General features: G+C 56.0%; 1 protein-coding gene across 5 annotated transcripts; it reads right to left on the reverse strand.

The window, feature by feature from the left end:
* Window positions 1-806: 806 nt before the first annotated feature.
* Atp13a2 (ATPase cation transporting 13A2) lies at window positions 807-20686 on the reverse strand. Of its 5 annotated transcripts, none has more exons than XM_050154153.1 (29): window positions 20491-20686; window positions 15761-15855; window positions 15470-15652; window positions 14365-14423; window positions 14163-14277; window positions 13840-13919; window positions 12837-12914; window positions 12629-12698; window positions 11516-11650; window positions 11362-11428; window positions 11151-11282; window positions 8100-8255; window positions 6953-7063; window positions 6824-6870; window positions 6556-6744; window positions 5726-5932; window positions 5238-5333; window positions 4993-5152; window positions 4780-4900; window positions 4538-4662; window positions 3919-4079; window positions 3688-3804; window positions 3526-3605; window positions 2838-2990; window positions 2660-2756; window positions 1838-2061; window positions 1600-1751; window positions 1271-1366; window positions 807-1183 (listed from the first exon to the last, which is right to left on the reverse strand). In XM_050154153.1, the coding sequence occupies exons 1-29, from the start codon at window positions 20498-20500 to the stop codon at window positions 1134-1136; spliced, it is 3366 nt and encodes a 1121-aa protein (XP_050010110.1). In that variant the 5' UTR covers window positions 20501-20686; the 3' UTR covers window positions 807-1133. The 5 variants fall into 5 exon arrangements, with proteins under 5 accessions (XP_050010110.1, XP_050010101.1, XP_050010109.1 ...); XM_050154144.1 differs by having other exon boundaries at window positions 1271-1440; window positions 20491-20685; XM_050154152.1 differs by lacking the exon at window positions 8100-8255 and having other exon boundaries at window positions 1271-1440; window positions 20491-20685.
* Window positions 20687-21287: the final 601 nt, after the last annotated feature.

The following is a 21287-nucleotide window of genomic DNA, read 5'->3' on the forward strand; positions in this document are numbered from 1 at the left end:
TTTGCCATGGTCATGGTGTCTCTTCACAGCCACAGAACACCAAGACACTGGCTCTGTCCGCTTTCACAGCCCTCCGTCCAGCCACATCCAGGTGCCAGTATATGCCTGACAACCTTTTCGCTGCTGCCTGACCCAACACTCCATGAGCTGTGTGTGGCCTGAGGATGGCACCAGGTTCCCAGTAACAAGGCTGGAGGAGGCTTAGGAAGAGGAACCAGCCCTTCTTTCCTGTCTTCCTGCCCATGAGTCAAGCCAACTTGCATCTCCAGAGCAGAGGAGCCTGGCCAGCAGCCCACTGGTGGGGTGAGGTCAGATGCATCCGCCCTTCCCAGGGGACAGGGCTTGTGGTTCTGGCTGGGAGACCTGGGCTTAGAGCCTGGCTTTATCTAAGGAACCAGATCACAAACACATCGGAGGATGTGGGAGTGGCAGGCAGAGAAGACAGGCCCCAACTTAAGGCAAGCGTGTGGCTCTCCTCTCTTCTGCAGGGGGAGGAGGGTAAGAAATAGTGAACCTGAAGTCAGGCCCAGTTGTGACCACTACTGTGACCTCAAGCCTCAGTTTATCCATCACCATCTATAAAATGGGGTTGGACCCTGCAATAGTGGGGCACAAGATGGCACGAATAAGAGGCTAAGCTGTCTGTATGCAGCATGTATCCCACTTATCCTGGGAAGCAGACTGTCAGATGAAACTGTCAGATGAGACGGACACTCAGGTGTCCAGTGTGACCAGAACGGTGAGCATGGGACTTGGTGGGACTTGGACAGTGGGACATACCACAGTGCCCAGATCGAAGACCAGCGTAGCCAAGGCAGGAAAATCACTTTATTTGCTACACTGACAGCAGCCTCTAGCTGGAGTTGGTGACTGCTATCTCTACACAGCATGGTCTAAAGTGGGGGCAACAATGAACACTTCCCCAGGCAGTGTCTGGGCAGGAATGTGAAAACAGCCAACTTGGGAGCTGTGGGAGGTGATGATGGGTCCAGTTTCAGCTCAGGGGCAGGGGGATCCAGTATCCAGCATGCCCTCCAGGCCTTCACTACCTCACAGAGCTGATGGGCAGTGTGGGCCAGGGTTGTTCAGCAAGTTCCCGTTCTAGCCGCTTGAACTGCTTCTTGGAGGCCTGTTTAGGCCGCAACCACCGCAGGCAGGCCGGGAGGCACTGGTCCAGCACGCTCTGCCGAGGGCAAGGGAATGGTGTGGAGGGACAGCCGGACCTGGGTCCTCCACATCCCTCTCTAGCATCTATCCGTGTGTGCCCTACCTCCAGCATGAAGGCTCCCACAAAGTTGAAGGCGACCAGGCCCAGCAGCAGCAACTTGAAGGAGCTGTCCGCAATGTTCCTCAGTCCTAGTGGCCCCTGCAGGAGGCCGGGGACCAGGATGAGGCCCACCAGGACAGAGCCCAAGAGCGCCAGGGCCACCAGGAAGGGCACTGGGGGTGGGGGAGTCTGTCAGCAATGGCGCTGCGTCCTGGGACGCATGCACACGCACGCACACAATCACACACAAATGCACACTCTACTCAGGGTCCCTTCTGCATTCCAGCTGCCACCCCTCAACCCAACGCCCCCACCCCACCACGCGGCAGCACCGTTGGTGTAGAGCGGCTGGCGGAAGGGTGCCCCCTTTGACATGGCTGCAGCCAGGATGAGGTACTGGAAGCTAGATAAAGAGAAAACCACTGTGTTCTCGTAGTTGGGCAGGTTTTCGGGTGCGGGCACCGTTCTGTTCAGAGGCACGAACCTAGGGACCAGGGTGGTGGGGTTAGGTTAAGCGGGAGGGGTGTGAGAGGCAGGGGCCGTGCTGCTGCAAGGGATTCTGCTCCTTACCAAGGCTGGGTTACGACCAAAAAGTAGCCCCCTAGCTGGATGCCAGCCACCAAGGCCACCTGCAACAGCAAACTGCCAAGGACAGGCACGCTCAGCAGCGCCCCCGGTGGCCGTGCTCGCACTAATGTCAGGGCAGGGCCTGTGCGGCTCATGAGCACAGCAATCGTGGTGGTGATGACAAGGTCGATGGCCAAGAACTGTAGGTCTCCCAGGTTGGTGTTGACCTGTGGCAGGCAAAAGGGCAGAGACGCTGAGGATGAGCCCCAGGGTGTCCCGTCCTTCTTGCCCACCGTCTGATCTGCATCCTTAGCTGACACTGGTGGACCTCAGGCCAAGATGCTCCCAACGATCTATGGCCCAGTCTGACAATCCTGCCCCTTTAAGACATTGGGGTCTAAAGTTCTGTGGAATTTTTCCATACAGCAAAACCCCAGCCTGGTGGAGCAGAGGGGCTGCCCTGTGGGGCCACACTGTCTCTGCTCCAGAGAAACTGAGGTGACCTGGATCTGGCCCATTGCACCTCTGTAGTCAGCGGGAGCATACAGGGCATGTTCTGAGGGGAGGGGCGGGTTTTGGCTCTGTGTCACTCCTGCCTGGGCTCTGCCTTATTCTCCCCTGCAGACTGGGAGCTTCAGGGCTTAGAGACGGCTACTAGCATACACCAGTGGTTCCACTTTCAGGGACCCTCGTCCAGTGGTTTTCAACTGCATGGGCTACACTGCCAAGGCCATGGCAGGCAAAGACAGCCACACCACCCTGACTTCTCCCTGACACGGGTGGAGTGCAGGCCTGGGGTCTGGGGCTCTGCTGACGCTTGCTCACTGTGTAGAGAATCAGGACTGAGATGAACTGGGTCAGGCTGTACAGGGCCATGTACTTGAAGACGCTGAACGAAGTGTCCAGAGAACAGCGACCCTCCCTAGGAGGCAAAGACAGACATGGAGGCTCAGGCTGCTAGCAGGCCCCGCCTCACCTTCATCCACAGCCCTGCCTGCCTTACCTGATGACAGTGGGCACACACTCGATACTGGCCATGCTGGAGGTGAAGGGAGAGACCACTGAAGCCTCTGCTTGGGATAACGAGATGCCCACGTCAGCTGCCTTCAGGGCCCCACAGTCATTGGCTCCATCCCCGCACATGCCCACACAGTACCTGACAAAGAGGTGAGCAGATTGAGCCGGTGGAACTACTCCACGCCCCGGGGAGTCCAGCCTAGTAACCAACTGGTGTTTGGTAAATAGACGGAATTATTTTTGGCATGACAGAGGAGCCTGCTTGGGTACCTCTGTTTTTTACCATGCTTGGGATAGACCCCAGTGTCTCTTAAATGCCAGGTGGGCACTCTACCACACTTCTAGCCCAACCTAGGTGCTATTTACTTGTTTATTATTGAGACAGGGCCTTGCAGGGTACCCTGGCTGGCCTGGAACTCACTAAACTACATCAGCCCTGGTATTTTTACTTGTTTCAGACAATCTCCCTACATATTCCACACTGGCCTTGAACTAGTAGCAATCCTCCTGCCTCTGCTTTCCAAGTGCTGGGATTACAGCAAATGCCAGCATGCCTGGCTCCTGGGTGCTTCGGGAAGGTGAAGGGTTGCTAATGCCCGAGGAGGGGACCAGGATAGACAGATGGACGCGCTCACGCCCGCTGGCCCTTTAGCGCACCACCACACGGTACTCACTGAAGCTTCTGCAGCTCACACACGAGCTCTGTCTTCTGCTCCGGGGCCATGCGTGCAAAGACAGTGGCCTGCACCAGGACCTGGGGTGCGAGAGGGAAGGACTGAAGAATTGCCTGGCATGCAGAGGCGGGCAGCACAGAGCCCCTCCCTGGGCAGTTCTACCTTGGGCAGCAGCTTGGGGAAGTGCTTCTGAAGGACAGCAAAAGTGGGCCCACTGAGGGCCAAGTGACGAGATTGGGGTTCCAGCTCCACGGGATAGCCTGTGGCCTGGACAGGGTCCTAGGGAACAGGAAACTCAGTAAGGCTTTCCTTCCTCAGAAAGCTGGGCCCAGTCAGGTGACATGGAATGGGCTCGCTGGGTACGGTGCAGCCAGGGTTGGTAGTCTGCCTCACCTTAGCCCCGTTCATGACTGTAGAGAACTCGGGTGGCAGGAACTCAAGGGAGGCAGGCTTGCCCTGCTCAGGGTGGGTGGCATGGATGATAACCAGGTGCTCCTGGGTGCCCACCATGCCACAGCCTCGGGCCACAGTGACTGCTGTCTGCAGGTTGTCCCCTAGGAGTATGAGGCACAGTCAGAGTCAAACTGTCCAGGGGCCTTGTCATCCTGATCCTTACGGGTGGACCTGTCGACCATCATGGCTGGGCTGGGCAATCTGGCCATGTCCTCAGACCTGTGTCCTTCAGTGTCAGTCAGAGGAGCTACTGCATGACTAGGGTGTGTGAGACAGACAGACCGCCAGCCAAGACCCTGTTACTCCAATGGGAATCCTACTTGCTTTGAGAGGTTGTCACAGCCTTCTAGCCTGACACCCGGAGTGGTGACCTCCTAACAGGTGACAGGCTGGGCTATAACCCAGGCTGACACCCCACCTGGCTTTTAGGAACTCATTTGTCCTCATCTGTCAAACATGGGTGACAGTGACATGTGATGGATACTATGAAAAGATGCTGCAGCAGGGGACGCTGGGAAACCTCCTTTTTGCCCAGGACAGGTTCCCTAGGCCATAATACCTGTCACCATAATGGTACGGATGCCTGTCTTCCTCAGAGTCTGTATAACTGGGGTTGTCTGTGGCTTCAGCAGATTCCGCATGACCAGCAGCCCCAGCAGGCTTAGCTCCTGCTCCACAGTGTCCCTACAGAGTTAGCAGCCCTGGGTCAGAGGTCAGGCAGGAATCAATGCCCCCAGTGTCTGGATGGGGCACTTGTCTGGGCTTAGCACCTCCCTCCACACAGCCCAGGGATGGGTTCACCTTGTCAGCTGCTGAGCAGCCTCAAGGCTGGGTGCAATGGGCAGTGGCTTGCCAGCCAGGGCCACAACTCGGTAGCCAGCAGCTGTGTAGCTCTGCAGCACCTGGGTAAAGTCGCTGGGTACTGTGGGGATAGGGAGTGTTATCAGGGCACAGGGGGGCCATCAGAGGCTGGAACCCACCCCCACAGTGGATGCTGGGCCTGCCCCGTTTCACCTGTCTCAGGGCTGCAGAGGCTGGCCACAAGCTCTGGGGAGCCTTTGACATAGGCCTCAGGCTGGGTGGCCCCTGGCCAGGCCACTACCACATCCATACGCTGCAGGGCAGATGAGAAGGGGAAGCGGCAGAGGACGCTGATCGGCTCCAGCGGCTCTTCCTGTGGGTGGGGGAAGAGCTGAGGGGCTGGCTGTAGGGCTCACTCCTGAGGCCCCAAGCCTAACTCACCTCACCCTGCAGCTTACCGTTCCTTGTTGCTGGGGTCCCCTGGGTGGGGGTCTCATTACTGCCAGGACCTGGGTCCCAGGTGCTGAGCCTGCAGCCGGACCCTCCTCCAGGACCTGGTTAGGGAGCAAACAAGAGGTTGGGAACCAGGGCCTTGACGAGGGGCGGGGCAGCAGGACTAGACTGAGGGTGTACTTCATGACTGGAGGTGGAAAAGTTAACATGGCCTTTGGAGCTGTGCAGGCTCCACTCCACACTCTGGCTGTCCCACCGGTAAGCTGCTGGGAGATCTTGGGAGTTAGTAAAATCTCCGTGAAGCAGGTTTCAAGTTTATGCTAGGGCGTAGTGAACGAGAAAAGGTGGACGCAGTGGGCTGCCGGGACATAGCAAGCACACAAGGTTCTCCCAGGCCCGCACAGGTGTGACAGAGACCACTAGGGAGTTCGAGATAGCATTCCTCAGGTCCAACTACCCTGCGGCAGGAGCCTGGCCTGCTTGGCCTCCTCACCCAGCCTGTAGACTCCACCATCTTGAGATCCATAGGGTCGCCCACTGGGGTGTCACGTAGCTGGCTGAGGGCATGGCAGGTGGCTAGTGCTCGGAGAAGGGGCCCCAGGGGCAGGTGGCGGGGCTCTGGGACCAGTGGTAGCAACATCTGTCCCTTTAGGGGCACCACCCCCATTACGTCCAAGCCGTCCTCCGTGAGGGTGCCTGTCTGCAGGGGGACAGTGCCGAGTGCTCGGGTGAGTCAGAGCTTGCTGAGCTGGTCCCCACACCTTGGCCGGGCGAGTCCCACAGGAACCAGACCCTATGCCCCTGCTCTATACCCCTATGGAGCCTGACCATTGTCCCTCCCCTCAGGTCATGGCCCTTGGTGGGTCAACACCCGCTGCCCCCGGTCCTTTCCTGTGATCACCACTGCTCAGTGTCCATGCGCTTGTTCCTCCCATCCTATCTGCCCGCCCTCACCACGGGAGTGCTCAGAGGGAGAAAATGGTCATGCCCCATCAAGGTGGCTCTGGGATCCCCTGATACCCACTGCGCACCGCGTGCTGCCGGTGGACTCACTTGCTGAGGACACAACACACACAACAGTGCCTCTGTGCTGGTCCCCACTGACCTCCAGGGCTGTGTACTTGCACAGCACAGCAGGGCCAAAATGGTTCTTAAACAATTAAAAAATTATGATTTCAGGCATTTGATCTGCCAGGCATGAGATGGAATGAGATGGTTGTGGAGGGAGGTCCCTAAATGCTCCCATGTGTGAATCAGGTCTAGGTTCAGCAGGCTGTCTGCTGGAGTGCCCAGTTCCCCAGGTCTTGCCAGCCAGGCCCCCACCTTGTCAAAGCACACAAGCCGCAGCTTGCCCCCCAAGTTGATGCGCAGCGGGTGGATGCAGAAGATGCCCTGTGTGCGCAGCCGACTCTGGGCATAGAGTGTGCACACGGTCATGGCGGCTGGCAGGGCAGGTGGTACCACCACCGTGACCAAGTCCAGAGCGCGGATCACGATCTCCTTCATGGGCACCTGGCAGGAGGCACTGTGAACACAGAGCCCGGCTGGCTGGGCCCTGCATGCGGACAGCTCCACCCGGCCCCTGGCTTACCCGGTTGCGGTAGAGTATGAAGATGCTGTAGACCGTACCAAGCAGAGCTGGGGAGACAGCAAGGGGTAAGCGGAATTCCAGTCCCAGGCTGAGGCTGTCAGCAGAGTGAGGTATGCAGCCCACACTCACCCAGGACAGAGAGTGCGGCCACAAACTTCATGCTGTGTTTGTAGAACTTGAAGCTGATGGGCCTCGGGTGGAGGATGGAGCTCACCAGGCCTCCTTTGGCTGTGCAGAATCCTGGGGGCAGAAAGTCAAGGGAGGGAGAGGAGTCAGGGCAAGCTCCTCCCACCCCTCTCACACCACCAGCATGGTGGGTGATGACAGTCACAGGGCCAGCCATCATCTGGATTGGGGTCACAGATGACAACTCACAAGGCTTGCCCAGCCCCCACAGTTTTTTGTTTAATTATTATCTTCTTCCTGTGGTTCTGGGAATTGAACCCTCATCCACGAGGCCAGTGCTCTGTGTACCTTTTTATTTTCCTGCAGCCCTCTTTTTACTTTTATTCTGACTGAGGGTCTCACTAAATTACGCAGGGTAGACCCCAACTTGTGATTCTTTAGCCTCCACCTCCCCACTGGCCGGGATTTTAAGTGCGCAGCCTCCACAGGAGTTTATTTTAGGCAGGGTTTCACCATTTAGCCCCTGCTGGCCTGGAAATTGCTCAGCGGATCAGTTGGCCTCAAACTCACAGAGATCTACCTGCCTCTGCCATTCCAGTGCTGGGTCCCCCCATAGGGATTTTAAAAGTGGCATTAGTGGACAGCCTCTCAAGGGGGTGGTTTCATTCCAGCAGTGCTGAGAGAACCAAGTCCCTTCCCCTCCCATAGGAGGACCCCTGCTGTCTCCTACAGACACTGCAAAGCTTGCTTATAGTCTGTCCCAACTTCTGTTAAGGACTGAGGGCTGGAGAGATGTCTCAGTGGTTAAGAGCACTCGCTGATCTTCCAAAGGACCCAAGTTCATTTCCTAGCACCCACATGGCAGCTCACAACCATCTGTAACTTCAGTTCCAGGGGGTCCAATGCCCTCTTCTGGCCTCTGCAGGCACCAGGCATGCATATGTACAGACAAACATACAGCAAAACACCCACACATGTAAAATTAAGAATTAAAGACAAAGATGGGACAAGAGGCCCGGCTGGGTGGGCTAGTCAGAATCACAGTGGCAGAGGTGGTGGTGGGGCCCAGGGCTCCAGGTCCTGTCCTGTCCTGTGTCACTGCTCCTCTGTGTGCTCGGCTCAGCATTCCTCCCCACCTCCAGATATGTACCTGTCCGGGTCACCACTGCTAGGACACGGGGTCCCAGGTAGGCCCGGGCCTGCAGAATGAGGGTCCCACAGAAGAGTGTGTGCCGCCGATGGGTCTCTGGGCAGTAGGGCTTGGGCCCCTCTGGCAGGGCTGTCTTCAGCACTGGGATGCTTTCCCCTGGGGGGGACATGGTGTGAGGTCCATTAGGGGCCCTCCCTCCCACTGAAGCCGACAGCGGGAAGAGCTGCCTGCAACTCCTCAGAAGCCACACTTAACTCTGTAACTGGGTGGGGAACAAGAGGGAAGCAGGCCAGACAGGAGGACTTGGGACTGTGAGGCATGAGGCGATCCCGAGGGAAGACAGTCAGTTATCAGGAGCCTGCTTTGGAGAGCTGGGCCAGCCAGTGCCAGCATGTTGGGGGGCAGGGTTTGGGAAGACTGTGTGGAGTTAGTTTACCACATATTTTTGGGGATTTTAGAGAGATCTTGCTATTATAATGAGGCTGGCCTCAAACTTGTGATCTTCCTGACTCAGCTTTTATGAGTCCTGGGAATTACTGGGTGAGCCACCACAGCTGGTCACAGCTTACTTTTTTATGTTGTTTTGATTTGAGACAAGGTCTCCCCACATAGACCAGGCTGGCCTCGAACTCAGATCCACCTGCCTCTGCTTCCTCAGCGCTGGCATTAAAGGTAAGCACCGTCACACCCAGTTCACATATAACTACTAAGGATATTTGCATGGGGGTGTCTGTCACCTCTACAAGCAGGCTGCCTGGCAAAGGAGACTCCATTGTTGAACTCCTGTGAGGACAGGATTATTGGTATCTACAGCAGGCATATTTCTAGGGGAACTCAGGAGCAGCCCAGGCTCACTGTGTCCCTAAGATGAGGTAGGTGTGGGATAGTCCATGGAGGGTCAGACTTTTTTTTAAAAATACAGGTTCTCATGTACCCAGGCTAGCCTCAAACTTACTATGTAGTCAATGACTTTAAACTCCTGATCTCCTCTACTTCAGCTTCCCAAGTGCTGGGGTCACTGGTGTGTGCCACCATGCCTGGTCCTTCTGCTCTGTTTTATTTTGAGACAGGGTTTCTCTGTGTAGCCCGAGCTGTCCTAGAACTAGCTCTTGTAGACCAGGCTGGGCTCGAACTCACAGAGATCCCCCTGCCTCTGCCTCCAGAGTGCTGGGATTAAGGGCGTGGCACCTTTTGCTTTTTTTGTTTGTTGAGGATTTTGTAGGTGTTGTCACTGTTTTGAGATGGAGTCTCACTGTGTAGCTCTGGCTGGACTCTAACTTGGGGTGACCCTGCTTCTGTACCCCGAGTGCTGGAATTACAACTGTGTTTGCTTTCATTAGTTTATTATACAGAGAAAGCCCAAAGCTGGACCTGGGGGTGCAGTCCTGTAATACTAGCTTTTCAGAGGATTACAAGTTTTAAGCCTGCTGGGACTATATAGAGTGAATTCAAAGCCAGCCTGGGCAAGTTGGTGACGCTCTGACTTAAAAACTAAGTATAATAAAGGAGAGGGAGTGTAGCTCAGGGGTAGACTACAGCTGAACCTGTGGTGGTGTTTTGAATGAGAATGGCCTCCATTGGCTCTTGTTTAGGGGTGTGGCCTTGTTGGAGGAGGCTTTGAGGCTTCAGAAGCCTCCAGCCATTGCCAGTGCACGCGTTCTCTATTTCTCCCCCCCCATCTGTAATGAGATCTGGTGCCCTCTTCTGGTGTGCATGCATGCAGGCAGAACACTGTACACATAATAAATAAATCTTTGCAAAAACAAAACAAAAAGTACTCGTGTTCCTGCCGCCATGCCTCTGTTCCATCTCCACAGCCTCTGATAGTCTCCGACCCTCTGGAACCATACGCTCAATCGCACACTTCTTCCTTCAGCAAGGCTCTATTGGCTTGGTCATGGTGTTTTGTCACAATGCTAGAGACATAGCTAAAAGAGTAAGGTGAAGGAGCAGAAGCCCTAAATCCCAACACTCAGGAGGCAGGTAGATCTCTAAGTTCGAGGCCAGCCTGGTCTACAGAGAGAGTTCTAGGGCAGCCAATGCCACACAAAGAAACCCCATCTCAAAAAGCAAAAACTAAGCCAAAACAAAACAAAACTATAACGAAACAAAACCAAAAACCAAAAGTAACTAAGATTAAGATACAGGGAAAAGTAAGGTCCTGGACTCAACAGTTGGCACCATATACCATCAACATAAACAGGAACGACAGGCAACCTTAGGCCAGAGCTTTTCTCGGAAACAACCATCCACTCTCATACTTTTAACTCAGGCTGGTCTGGACCTAGTCATCCTCCTGCCTCTACCTCTTGAGTGCTGGGATCACAGTGTGAACCCCTGTGACAGGCTCTTGCATGAATCTCATAGATACCGAGAGAAGCACAGGTAAGGCTGCTCTTGGCAGTGCCATCTGCACTGGTCGGCATCTCAGGGAAGATCAGTCACCATCCACTTGTACCATTCTTCCTAGGCAGCGTGCGGAGGGCTACACACATGTGAACACCACCCAGGATACATGGAATAGAACTGAACAGGATCACCGGGTGGTGGTGGTGCACGCCTTTAATCCCAGCACTCAGGAGGCAGAGGCAGGCGGATCTCTGTGAGTTCGAGGCCAACCTTGTCTACAAGAGCTAGTTCAGGACAGGCTCCAAAGCTATCGAGAAAGCCTGTCTTGAAAAATGAAAAAAAAAAAAAAAAACAACTAAACAGGATCACGAGCCCGTGTACACAGCTAAAAGTACTGCGGTGGTGGTATGAGCGTGCGGAAGGGACGCGGGGCACAAGCAGGGACCTGCCACACTCTCCTGCAGGTTTAGAGTCAGCAGATGCTGACACAGAGAGTTTATGCACACCCTATCCCAAAGTGACTGACAACCACGTTTGTCAGGTAGGGAAACTGAGGCACTGAGTGTTTAAAGGCATATGGTTAGGAAGTGCTGAAGCCAGGACTGTTAACTTGAAAGAAAAAGAAATATTCATCTAAGGCTGGTGAGACGTGGAGGGCTGGATGGGAGGGAAGGGCTCTGGGCCTGGGGAAGCTGGACTCACCAGTCAAGGAGCTCTCGTTGACCACACACTCGCCAGCCACCAGAGCGGCATCGCATGGCATCACGCCGCCTTCCTGGGGCAGCACCAGGCAGTCTCCGGGCACCAGCTCGCTGGAGTCCACCCACTCCTCCTCTGTGGGGAGACGGGGTTCAGTAAGGGTCAGCTGCCCTGCTGCCCCCTAGGCCCAGCCTCCTTCCTGCCTGCTCCTCACCTCCTCCAGGCCGGCACACCTGCACCCGCACAGACAGCCTGACCATGTCCCTCAGAGTCACACTTTGCTGTAGGACAGAGGGATGGGCAGAGTCAAGTGCATGGCAGCCCCTTGGGGATACCCTGCTCGGTCCTGCCGGGCCGCTCCCTCTCACCTTTCTGGTCTTGTACAGAGCCAGGCAGATGGAGATGGCCGAGATGAGGAAGATGCAGAGGGCATACCAGTAGTAGTGGTCGGCCAGCCAGAGCGCGATGCTGAAGGCTTGGAATCCGTAGTAGGGGTTCAGTGCCTGAAGGAGGGCAGAGAGACACAAACACTGCATCCCTGGGAAGCCCACAGATAGCCGGGTGGCTGGTTAAGCCAGTCCCCTGCTGAGCCCCACTCCCAGTTCCTATGACATGCCCCAAGCTGCAGCGAGGAGGACACGGGCATTTGTCCCCAGACATGTCAGACCCCTGCTAGGCTTTCTAAGTGCCACATAAGGGTGAGGACAATCCACAAAGTGGAGCCACCACTGGAAGCAGAGACAGACACTGAGGGTTCAGTCAGTGGCCTAAAACCACACAGCGCATGAGCATCAGGCTGCAGCTTGTAGAAGGCTAGGACATGACTTCCAAGTAGAGGTGGTCCTTTCGGCTATGTGTGACCATGTCTGTGCCCAGTCCTGTCCTGAGGCCTGTGGGCGCCTGGTCTCCCTTATTCCTGGGGTGCATTGGCGGGGACAGTTTGTTATTTGTTAACTAAGTTTCCTGTGTGTTTATTTCCCACCTCCCTGGGTGGTGAGATCTTTGTGCTGCAGTTAGGTAGAAAAGGGCTTCCCCAAGTCTGAATAAACGGCATTCGCTTGATCTCCTATCGAATGACCCTGGTCTCTGTCTCTTGTGTTCAATCTCCAGGCCCTTGCCCGGACTCGCATTCGGTACAGCTGCGCGCGAACTGTACCGAGGGTGTAACACCAAAACCGGGTGTTACAGAGGCCGGGGTTCCTTCTGGGAGGACATACTGTATAGTCTTTATCCTTATTCACAGGGCTGACAGAAAGCAAGATGACAGACTGGAACTGGGTCCTGGGGCAGGACCAGCTCTAACGCTGGCCTCCTGGCCTGAGTCTGTGCTCAACTCTGTGGCTCAGCTCTGGCCCTCTGCAGGCCTTACTCTGCATCGACCCTCCCCAGCCTCAACTCTCAGGCTGAGCAGACGAGAGTCTGGGACTGCCTGTCACGGACCCCTTCTTGGATAAGGACAAACTGGACCCCAGGCCCTTTACCTCATCCACCAGCAGCTGCAGGTAGGACTTGACGGGAATACCGATCACATTGGGGCCGTAAATAGTCTTTCTGTAAGAAGAGAAGCCACCAAGCTGTCCCAGGGTGTCGACGACCCCACTTTCCACAGAGGAAGCCAAGGTCCCGAGAAGGTCCAGCAGTGTGGGAAAGGGGAACAGGTGGGGCCCCTAGGGCCAGGGCAGCACACACCTCACCGCTTGGTCCTGGAGGCTGAGGCCGGAGCGGGAATGGTGAATGTCATCACAGGTGCGGCCACGATCCAGTAGGCTGGTAAGGATGGGGAGGGGACACTGTGTGGGTGACAGGGCCTGAGCTCTGGACGTCGTCCTTTGTAGGCTGAGAAGTTGGGGCTCCAGGGCTGTCAGGGCCTGTCAGTCACCCTAAACCCTGAGGAGAGCTCAGCTTACCCTTGAAGTCCTGTGACTGGGCCACAAACTACTTCCCTGAGGAAGACTAGCAATGGGGATGGGCATTCTATGGTCAGTGACAAAACCATTATTGACTCAAGGATACCCTCAGGCAAGTCACTTAATCTTTCTGTGCCGTTTCCTCATCTGCAAAGCGGGGACAGTAGACACAGCCACCTCCTCGGGCTGTGGGTGGCTGAGACGGTAATGCTGAACATGCCAGTGAGTTCTGTTCCTGTCACTACCTTACAAAAGAGGCTGGTCGAGCCTGTTTTCCCCTGCAAACACCTGAGTTTACCCAAGGATTGTCCTGGCTATGTGAGCACAGGATGTATGGGGCAAAAAGACCCAAGTGTGGCTGACTCCACCTCCCCAGGAGCAGTTCACACCCTTCCTAGCTGGGAGCTGAAGGGTCGTGTCCGTCACCCCTGAGGTGCGTGCTCCACACTGCTCAAGGGTATCCCTGGTGTTCCTGGTGGTAACAAGGTCTGGTACCCTCCACTGTCACTTCCCCAGGGATCACTTCCGGGGTCACCTTCTAGATCAGTGCCTCCCTCACCCTTATCTGGAGCTCGCTTCTAAGGGTTCAACCTCAGCACACCATGGGAGTCAGAGCCTGGGGTGTGGACCCTCCAAAGTGACCCTATGAGATGACACATACCCCCCCCCCCCCATTTACAGGAAGCAGTTCCCAGCTGAGACGGGCTTAGTGAACCGCCCAAGGTTTCATGGCAGACAAGAGAAGCCTGGGCTAGACCAGCCCCATTATGCCCTGGGACTTCTACCTGACTTGGCAGAAGGCTTGCTGGGTCTCTATCCAGACGTAACGTTGGCCTTGGAGAAGGTAATAGCGCAGTACCTGTTTCTGGGTGGGAGAGGAGAGGCCAGTGGGAGGCGGCCCAGCATCAAGGAGCAGCCACAGGCAGGTGGGGAGGGTACAGGCACAGCATCACGGGAGAGAGAACTTGGGAGTCTGATAGCATCCCAGACCTTTGGGACCACAGAGAGCCAGAGGGACACAGAGAACCCTCAGCCCAGTCCTCCCACACAGTGTGACCCAGATGCCCAGAGAAGGGCAAGGCCAGGCCAAGCCCAGCTGGCCACTTACTGCCTCTTTCTGCCCGTGGAGCTGGGTGGTGTCCTCCCATGTGTCCTCGGGTACCACTCCCACAGCTGTCTGACTTCGGCCATCTTCTGCCTGGGCCTGTCGGGGCAGCTCCAGGCTGGGGAGGGTTGGGAGTTACTCTGCGGCTCCAAGGGTTGCCCAAGCCTCCCCTCCCCAGGAAGGGATGGGACCCCTGCATTCTCACCTGCCCTCGCCAACAGCCTCGGTCTGCACCTGGACTGTGAAGAGCTGCCTGGAGCTACCCTGGAACACAGAGATGTGACTTCAGCCTCGAGAAAGCCCACCCCGACCCTTTCGAGGCAGTCCTTGTGGAAGGCCAAAGACACAGGGCTCTCCATTTAGACAGACAGCACATCACAGCCAATGGTCTTTCTGCATCCGAGCGCGGCGTAGATACACGTGCGTGGCAGTGCACCCGTGTGCTCAGACACCAGAGTAGGCGATCAGGTACCTTGCCCTGCTGCTTTCTGTCTCACTTCCTTGAGACAGGGTCACTCCTGGACCCTGGAGGTCAGCAAGCCCCAGAGATCTTGCTGTCTTTGCTCCCTCACCCCTGACACGAAGGTAAAAATCACTTGGGCCCCCATACCCAGCTTTTTACACGAGGGCTAGAGATTTGAACTCAGGTCCTCGTGCTTGAGCAGGAATTGCCCTTATTCACTATTCCAGTTAGTTTTCTGTTGAGTTGACGTGAGCTAGAGTCATTTGAGGTGGGGGCACCTCCGCTGGGAAAAATGCCCCCATGAGACTGGCTTGGTGACTGCATGAGAGGGCCCAGCCCAATGGGGGAAGGGGCCTCCCTGGGCCTGTGGTCCTTGATGGTATTAGAGAGCAGACTGAGCTGAGCAAGCCAGCAAGCAGGGTTCCTCCAGGGCTTGGGCTCCAGGTTCCTTCCCTGAGTCTCTGACCTGGCTTCCTTTGATAGTGGACTGTGATGTGGAGAGGAAGGGAGATAAACCTTGTCCTCCTTGCTTGTGGGTCATGGTGATTTTCACAGCAGGAGAAACCCTGACTAAGGCTCCCATTTAGAGCCTTCTCCAGCTCTAGGTAAGGTCTTGTTTTTGTGGGGTTGATTATGGAAATTATCAAAGTTATTTTCTAAAGGGAAAAAAAAAAGCTACAGGATCATAAGGGAACCCAGTGAACTACACCAGGGTTGCCTCTGTCCACTGCCCACATGGGGTGCAGAGGTGCAAACAGGAAGATGAAGGCTTGCTTCCCCCCCCCGCCCCCCAGCTCCAAGGACCGAGCACCCCAGCATCACGTTACCCTCTCTTGGTCCCGCTCACCTCTTTGTCTCTTATTTCTATAACGAGTGTTTCGGCGTGGGCCAGGCTGCACGGCCTCAGGCGCAGGCGCACGCCCCACAAGGGCTTCCAGCGGAATACCAGCCAAGGGATCCCGGCCAGCATCCAGATGGCGGCGTGATAGCCGATGGCCCTCCATGGACTGCCACAGTAGCCGCTGAGCCTCTGTGGATGGGGGTGACAGGGCCGATGAAGCAGGGGGCAGGCGGGGGTAGAACAGAACAGGACACCGGCAGGAGACTGGAGTACCCGTCCTCCACCACCGCTACCTACCACGGATGAAACTGAGGAGCTGAGGGGATCGATTGATGTCCCTGTCATCAGGGTCCCATAGCTGGGGGGCGTGCTGCCCACGAGCGGGCTGCTGTCTGTGGACGGGAAGGAGAAAAGTAACAAAAGTGAGGGCTCTTTGCTTTTCCTGGTTTTCAGTGCTGGCTATGGAACCTGGCCCTCCCAGGGCTAGGTGAGCCACTCCAGCACCAGGCCACACCCCCAAGACTTCCATCCTTCCTTCTGGTCACTTTGTACCTCTATACCCTGTGAACCGAATGGTGCATTGTTTTTGTTTTTTCGAGACAGGGTTTCTCTGTAGTTTTGGAGCCTGTCCTGGAACTAGCTCTTGTAGACCAGGCTGGCCTAGAACTCACAGAGATCCGCCTGCCTCTGCCTCCCGAGTGCTGGGATTAAAGGCGTGCGCCACCACCGCCCAGCTGGCCCGTTGGTTCTTAAGAGTGTTCAGTCAGAGCTGGAGAGAGGCACTTGTTACCCTGCACGCCTGTGTCCTGCTACTGCTCGGTCGGGCATGACATCTCACCCACAATCCCTTTCGCACTGCCACCTGTGGGCAGGGACTGGGTTCTCACTCATTCCCATGCCCAGCTCAGGCCTAGAGTCCAGAGCCCCTATAGAATCAAGTCCACACTGATTGTGTCAGACACAGGGACTGGCACCAGGCTGCTGGGGTGAAGGCTCCTTCCCGTCTACCTCCCTACCTACGGGGCTGTGGTCCTAGCAAGGCAGGAGTCTTTCTAGATGTTTCTACTCAAACCAGTCCACCTTTTCCTCTCCTAACAGCTATAGCCACAGCATCCATAGTCTCCTGGCAGCTTGGTCCCTGTAGGCTGAGGCTTCTGCAGTTTCTCCCAGACCTTTAAAGAATCCTGACCTGGCTGGGCGGTGGTGGTGCACGCCTTTAATCCCAGCACTAGGGAGGCAGAGGCAGGAGGATCTCTGTGAGTAGTTCAAGGCCAGGCAGGCAGGCTTACAGAGTGAGTTCCAGGGCAAACTCCAATGCTGCATAGAGAAATCCTGTCTCAAAAAAAAAAAAAAAAAAAACCCAAACCAAACCAAACAATACAAAAAATTCTGACTCATCAGGCTGGGTCAGACAGGGTCTCTCCCTGAGATGAACCTAGAGCTCTTCAATTAGTCTAGGCCGGCTGGCCAAAGGGCACCTCCAGCTGTGTGCCACTGTGTCCAGGTTTTATGGTGGTGCGGGGATCTGAACTCTGAGCCTCAAGCCTACAGAGCAAGCATTTACCTACTGAGCCATCTTCCCGGCCTCCTTTCTCCATTTTAAAGGAAAGGGAGAGGTGAAGTAACTCACCCAAGATCACACAGCAAGAACCTGGGAGCGCCAGGAGGCATGCCCAGGCAGGCTGGCTTCAGAGTGGAATTGTTTTTATACTTAAACAATGGATGTATTGGTCTCATACAAAGATCTTGGTGAGGCAACCAGGGCTGAAGGAAGAGTTCATTTCCCGTGTGCCGGAGCTGGTCTTGATCCTCCTGGATGGATACCCACTCAGGACCGTAGGAATGGGGACAGGGCACAAAGGCCGGTTGGGTCAGGAGGCCTGAGTCCTGGGCTTTAACACCAACTAGGAACAGACAGGAACCAATGTGTGCCGTGCCACCTAAGTCCACTTTAAACCGAGGACCCAGAAAACGGCTACACCAGAGGCTTGCCAGTGGGCCCTCTCCCACCTTCCACAGAAAACCAGTGGATGACGAGGCGGTGTGCTCCAGCAAGGGACTGACCTCTGGGACAGACAGACAGACCCTGGCATAAGGGTGGAGCCAGCCAAGAAGAACATCATTTCTGTCCCTTGGCCCCAAGGAGCAGCCTGGCTCTCACGGAGAGGACCTGAACTCAGGACAGGAGGGTCAGCAGGAGGCTCTCAGGTCCTCGGCCACAGTGGCTACGGGGCCTATCAAGGGTACAATCACCTGCTTATTCCCCCACACACCATCAAACAGGCACAACTTTCATCTCTATGCGGCGGCCGGGAAACAGGTGTATGGAGGCACGCTGCCCAAAAGCCATATTTACCGTCTCTATTATCAGCTGCACTCTGCCAAGCTGTGACTCACAAAGCAGATGCCCCAGCCTCTCTGGGCTTCCATTTCCAGTTTCTAAGTGATAGTGTGTACAGAGACACACTGTGCAGCTGGCCACAGAGGGAGAGCGAGGAGTGAGGCTGGTGTAGGCGGGAAGCTTCCCACCAGGGTGTGGTCTCCTCTGACCCCCAGCACCAAGCTAGAAACCTGGCCCGGGAATGTCAGCTCCTTCCTGAGACTTGAGGCCCTTGGAGCACCAGCTGCATGGGGCTCAGACTGATAAAGAAGTCACAGAGCCAACACTGAGTGGATCATCTGACCCGGATCCACCCACCAAGTGCTGGGGGATGGCCGGCCTCTGATGCGGTTCACAAATGGAAGTGCAGGGCCTCCCACATGCCCTCTGCCAAGGGCTTGTCAGGAGAAGAAATGGGCCTGTCTTCCTCCGTCCCCACGATCACCCTCCCTCACTGGTTTCTGGACTATGCAGACACTGCTGCGTCTGCAGCCAGCACTCAAAGAGACTGAGAGAATGAATGGGTGGATGGGCTCCGCCCACGCACGCACTACAGAGCAGGGAGATGGGTCAGTCCCCTAGCGCCCCCCTCCTGCCCCCACACCAGCCTCTTCCTTAGAGAGAGCCCTTACCACTGGTTCCCAGGATCTAATCTGGAAGGTTCCTTTCTAGTGTCTATCACACACACACACACACACACACACACACACACACACACACACACCATTTCACAAGGATGCTCGGGAAGGAGGGAAAGCAACTTGCCAAAGGAGGAAGTCACATCTGAGGAAAGCCCCAGAGTGCCCGAAAGGGCCACGCCCAGTGCACTGTCTGGCAGGAACACAGGACAGCTTCAAAGCACTTGGCCAGGCTCAGACACAGCTCACCTGTAAGGTGTACCAGAGCGCACCAGTCAGGCAGCCTCAAGCTGGCTTGCGCAGGCTGTGTGTTCTCTAAACTGTCCTTCTGCGGCTGCCTCATCAGCCAAGGCAGCCTGAGGGCCTCCTGGCAGCAGTGGCAACATCGCAGTTCACCTCAGCCCTCTGGGGGAGGGACTGTTGAAATGCTCCCCTCAAAGATGGGGAAACCGAGGAACAGAGCTGTTGAGATTCAGGCTTGGAATCACATGGCCTCAAGTGAGGACGCAGGAATGACTGGCTGTAACGAACAGGGCCTTTAATTCACCCTCACTGCCAGCTGCGGCAGGAAAAGCATAGATTAGGAGTCTCATTTAAAATGGGGGAGGGGCAGTGGTGGCGAAGGTTCAGCAGGTAAAGGCAGCCTGACGGCCTGGAATCCATGGCGGAAAAGTCCCCTAGCCGGGCACAAGGACTGTAGCACATGTGGGTGAACATATACACAGAATAATAGTAAAATTTATAAAATATTTAAAACAAGAGCTACATTTAGTAGCCCATGATTGTAATCCCAGCACAGAAGACAGGTGGAGGCAGAAGGATCAGGAGTTCAAGGTCACCCTTGACTACGTTTCACCTCCAAGGCCAGTCTGAGCTACGTGAGACCCCAATCTCAAAAAAGGGGCTGGAGAGGTGGCTCAGCAGTTAAGAGTATAGTCTGCTCACAACCTTCTGTAACCACTCCTCCCCCACAGTATTAAAATTTTTAAAAATAAATCTCTGAAGGATAAAAAAATAAAATAAGACCCAAAGATTGCAATTTAGTTCAAGAGTAGAGCACAAGCCTGGGTTTGATACCCAGCACCAAACCACAAAGCCCAAGTTTAGGCAGCCCAAGAGAGACCGACAGACAGACAGACAGACAGACAGACAGCATATACAAAGTCACACCAGCACCCACCCACACCCACACTGTAGGGCAGAGGGGCCAGAGTCAAAGCCATCTGGGAACCTCTTATTTCCTGCGGAAGACTCAGCTTCCTGCTGCGAATCTGCCAGTGACCCAGGGCACCAGCATCTACTTCTGGTGGCTCCCCCATGGCTAGGAGCTCCTAGCCTCCATCAGGCTGGAAGGGTGTGCACCTGGGAGGTCTTTGGCTAGCGTCAGGAATCTAGAGAGACTTTGCTCAGATGCAGACACTGGTGCATGATGGGCAGGCGTTCTTATCACACGCTGCCCGCTCGCCACCCCCCCCTTCTTCTTCCTCCCTCCCTGTAGGATGGGGGGCTGTGCACTGGGCCAGTAACTGGGAAAGAGACACTGGGGGCTGGGCACGCTAGCTAGCACCTAGCGGGTAGCGGGGGTCTGGAAGCCTTAACTGCGTCAGGTGGGATTTTGGTTCCAGTCTTCTCACTCAGCCTGGCGTGGGGACCATGCAGGGTGTGGTCCTTGGACCTGGCCACTGACAAGCTTTCTCTGGGAGCCTGAGGTTGAGGGGTCAGGAACGCCTCTGTGCCTTAGGTCTGCCATCCAGGCCCTGCAGAAAGCTTGCTTCCCTAACGCTGTTCATGCAGCACACACGAGTGACTGCTCAGAGGCCCCAGGGCGGTGCATCGCGTCCCTCACCTGGACCTGTCACTCAGGGTCAAATGCATTCAAAGGGGGTGGGGAGGGCAGGCCCCCAGGTCCTAAAGACCCTCTGGCCCAGGGTGTGCGCAGCGGCATCCTCAATCTGGCTCTCTGGGGGCCTGGGGACGAGACCCGAATGGAGGGCCGGGCCACCGCTCACCTGCGCTCATTTCGGCTCCTCGCGCTCATCGCCGGCCGCTACGGCCCGCGGCCTGGGCTCGGCGTGCGAGGCCCCGGGGCACTGTCGGGGGCGCCCGCTACGGCGGGTTGCAGAAGGGCCGAGCTGGGCAGCACCTGCACGACGCGACGAAGGCTCGAACTGTACCGCAGTCAGCCTGCGGCCGTCAAGCCCCGCCCCCCTACGGCGCCCACGTCCACCACAGCCGCGCAGGCTGCCGGGACTTGTAGTTCCCAGTCTGGCCTTGGCCGGGAGCGCGCCTGAGGTCCGGATGTTGGGAACAGCGTGGGTGGAGGCGGGTGTAGGGGGGGGATGGGGAGCGGGGATGAGGGGGCGGAGAGAGGTGGGAAAGGTAGAGGACGCAGTCTTTAGACACAACAGATGGACAGAACGGACAGGCTGAGAGATAGGCATGTAGACACGCAGGCAAACGGGGGATGGGGAAGGAGGCGCTGGGAGACACAGGTGGGACCGACAGCCCCTAGATATAACAAATAGAGAGAAAAAAGACTGGGAGACGCGCAGGCAGGCAGACAACAGAGGCAGAGCCCCTAGATAGAACAACCATACTGTAAAACAGTCAGGTGGACAGACAGACATACAGATAGGCAGGCAGGCAGGCAGCGTGGGAAGCTGGGAGATACAGGTGGGACAGTACCCAGACAGAACAGATAAACAGAAAACCAATATTTTGGGAAACAGAATAGATAAAAAGACAGACAGGCAGGTGGGCAGGCAGAGGGGCATCCTGGGAGACACAGGTGGAACAGACCTGAAAC

This window comes from Alexandromys fortis, unplaced genomic scaffold (assembly GCF_014885135.2).
Source record: "Alexandromys fortis isolate MF-2015 unplaced genomic scaffold, M_Fortis_MF-2015_v1.1 scaffold_26, whole genome shotgun sequence".
Lineage (NCBI taxonomy): Eukaryota > Metazoa > Chordata > Mammalia > Rodentia > Cricetidae > Alexandromys > Alexandromys fortis.

Excerpts from the sequence above, each read along its gene's own strand:
- Atp13a2 (XM_050154144.1), bottom strand. Across the intron at positions 14,424-15,469 it reads TAGAAATAAGAGACAAAGAG|GGTAGCTCCAGGCAGCTCTT; the intron begins GTGAGCGGGACC and ends TCTGTGTTCCAG. Across the intron at positions 13,920-14,162 it reads TCCACGGGCAGAAAGAGGCA|AAACAGGTACTGCGCTATTA; the intron begins GTAAGTGGCCAG and ends TCTCCCACCCAG.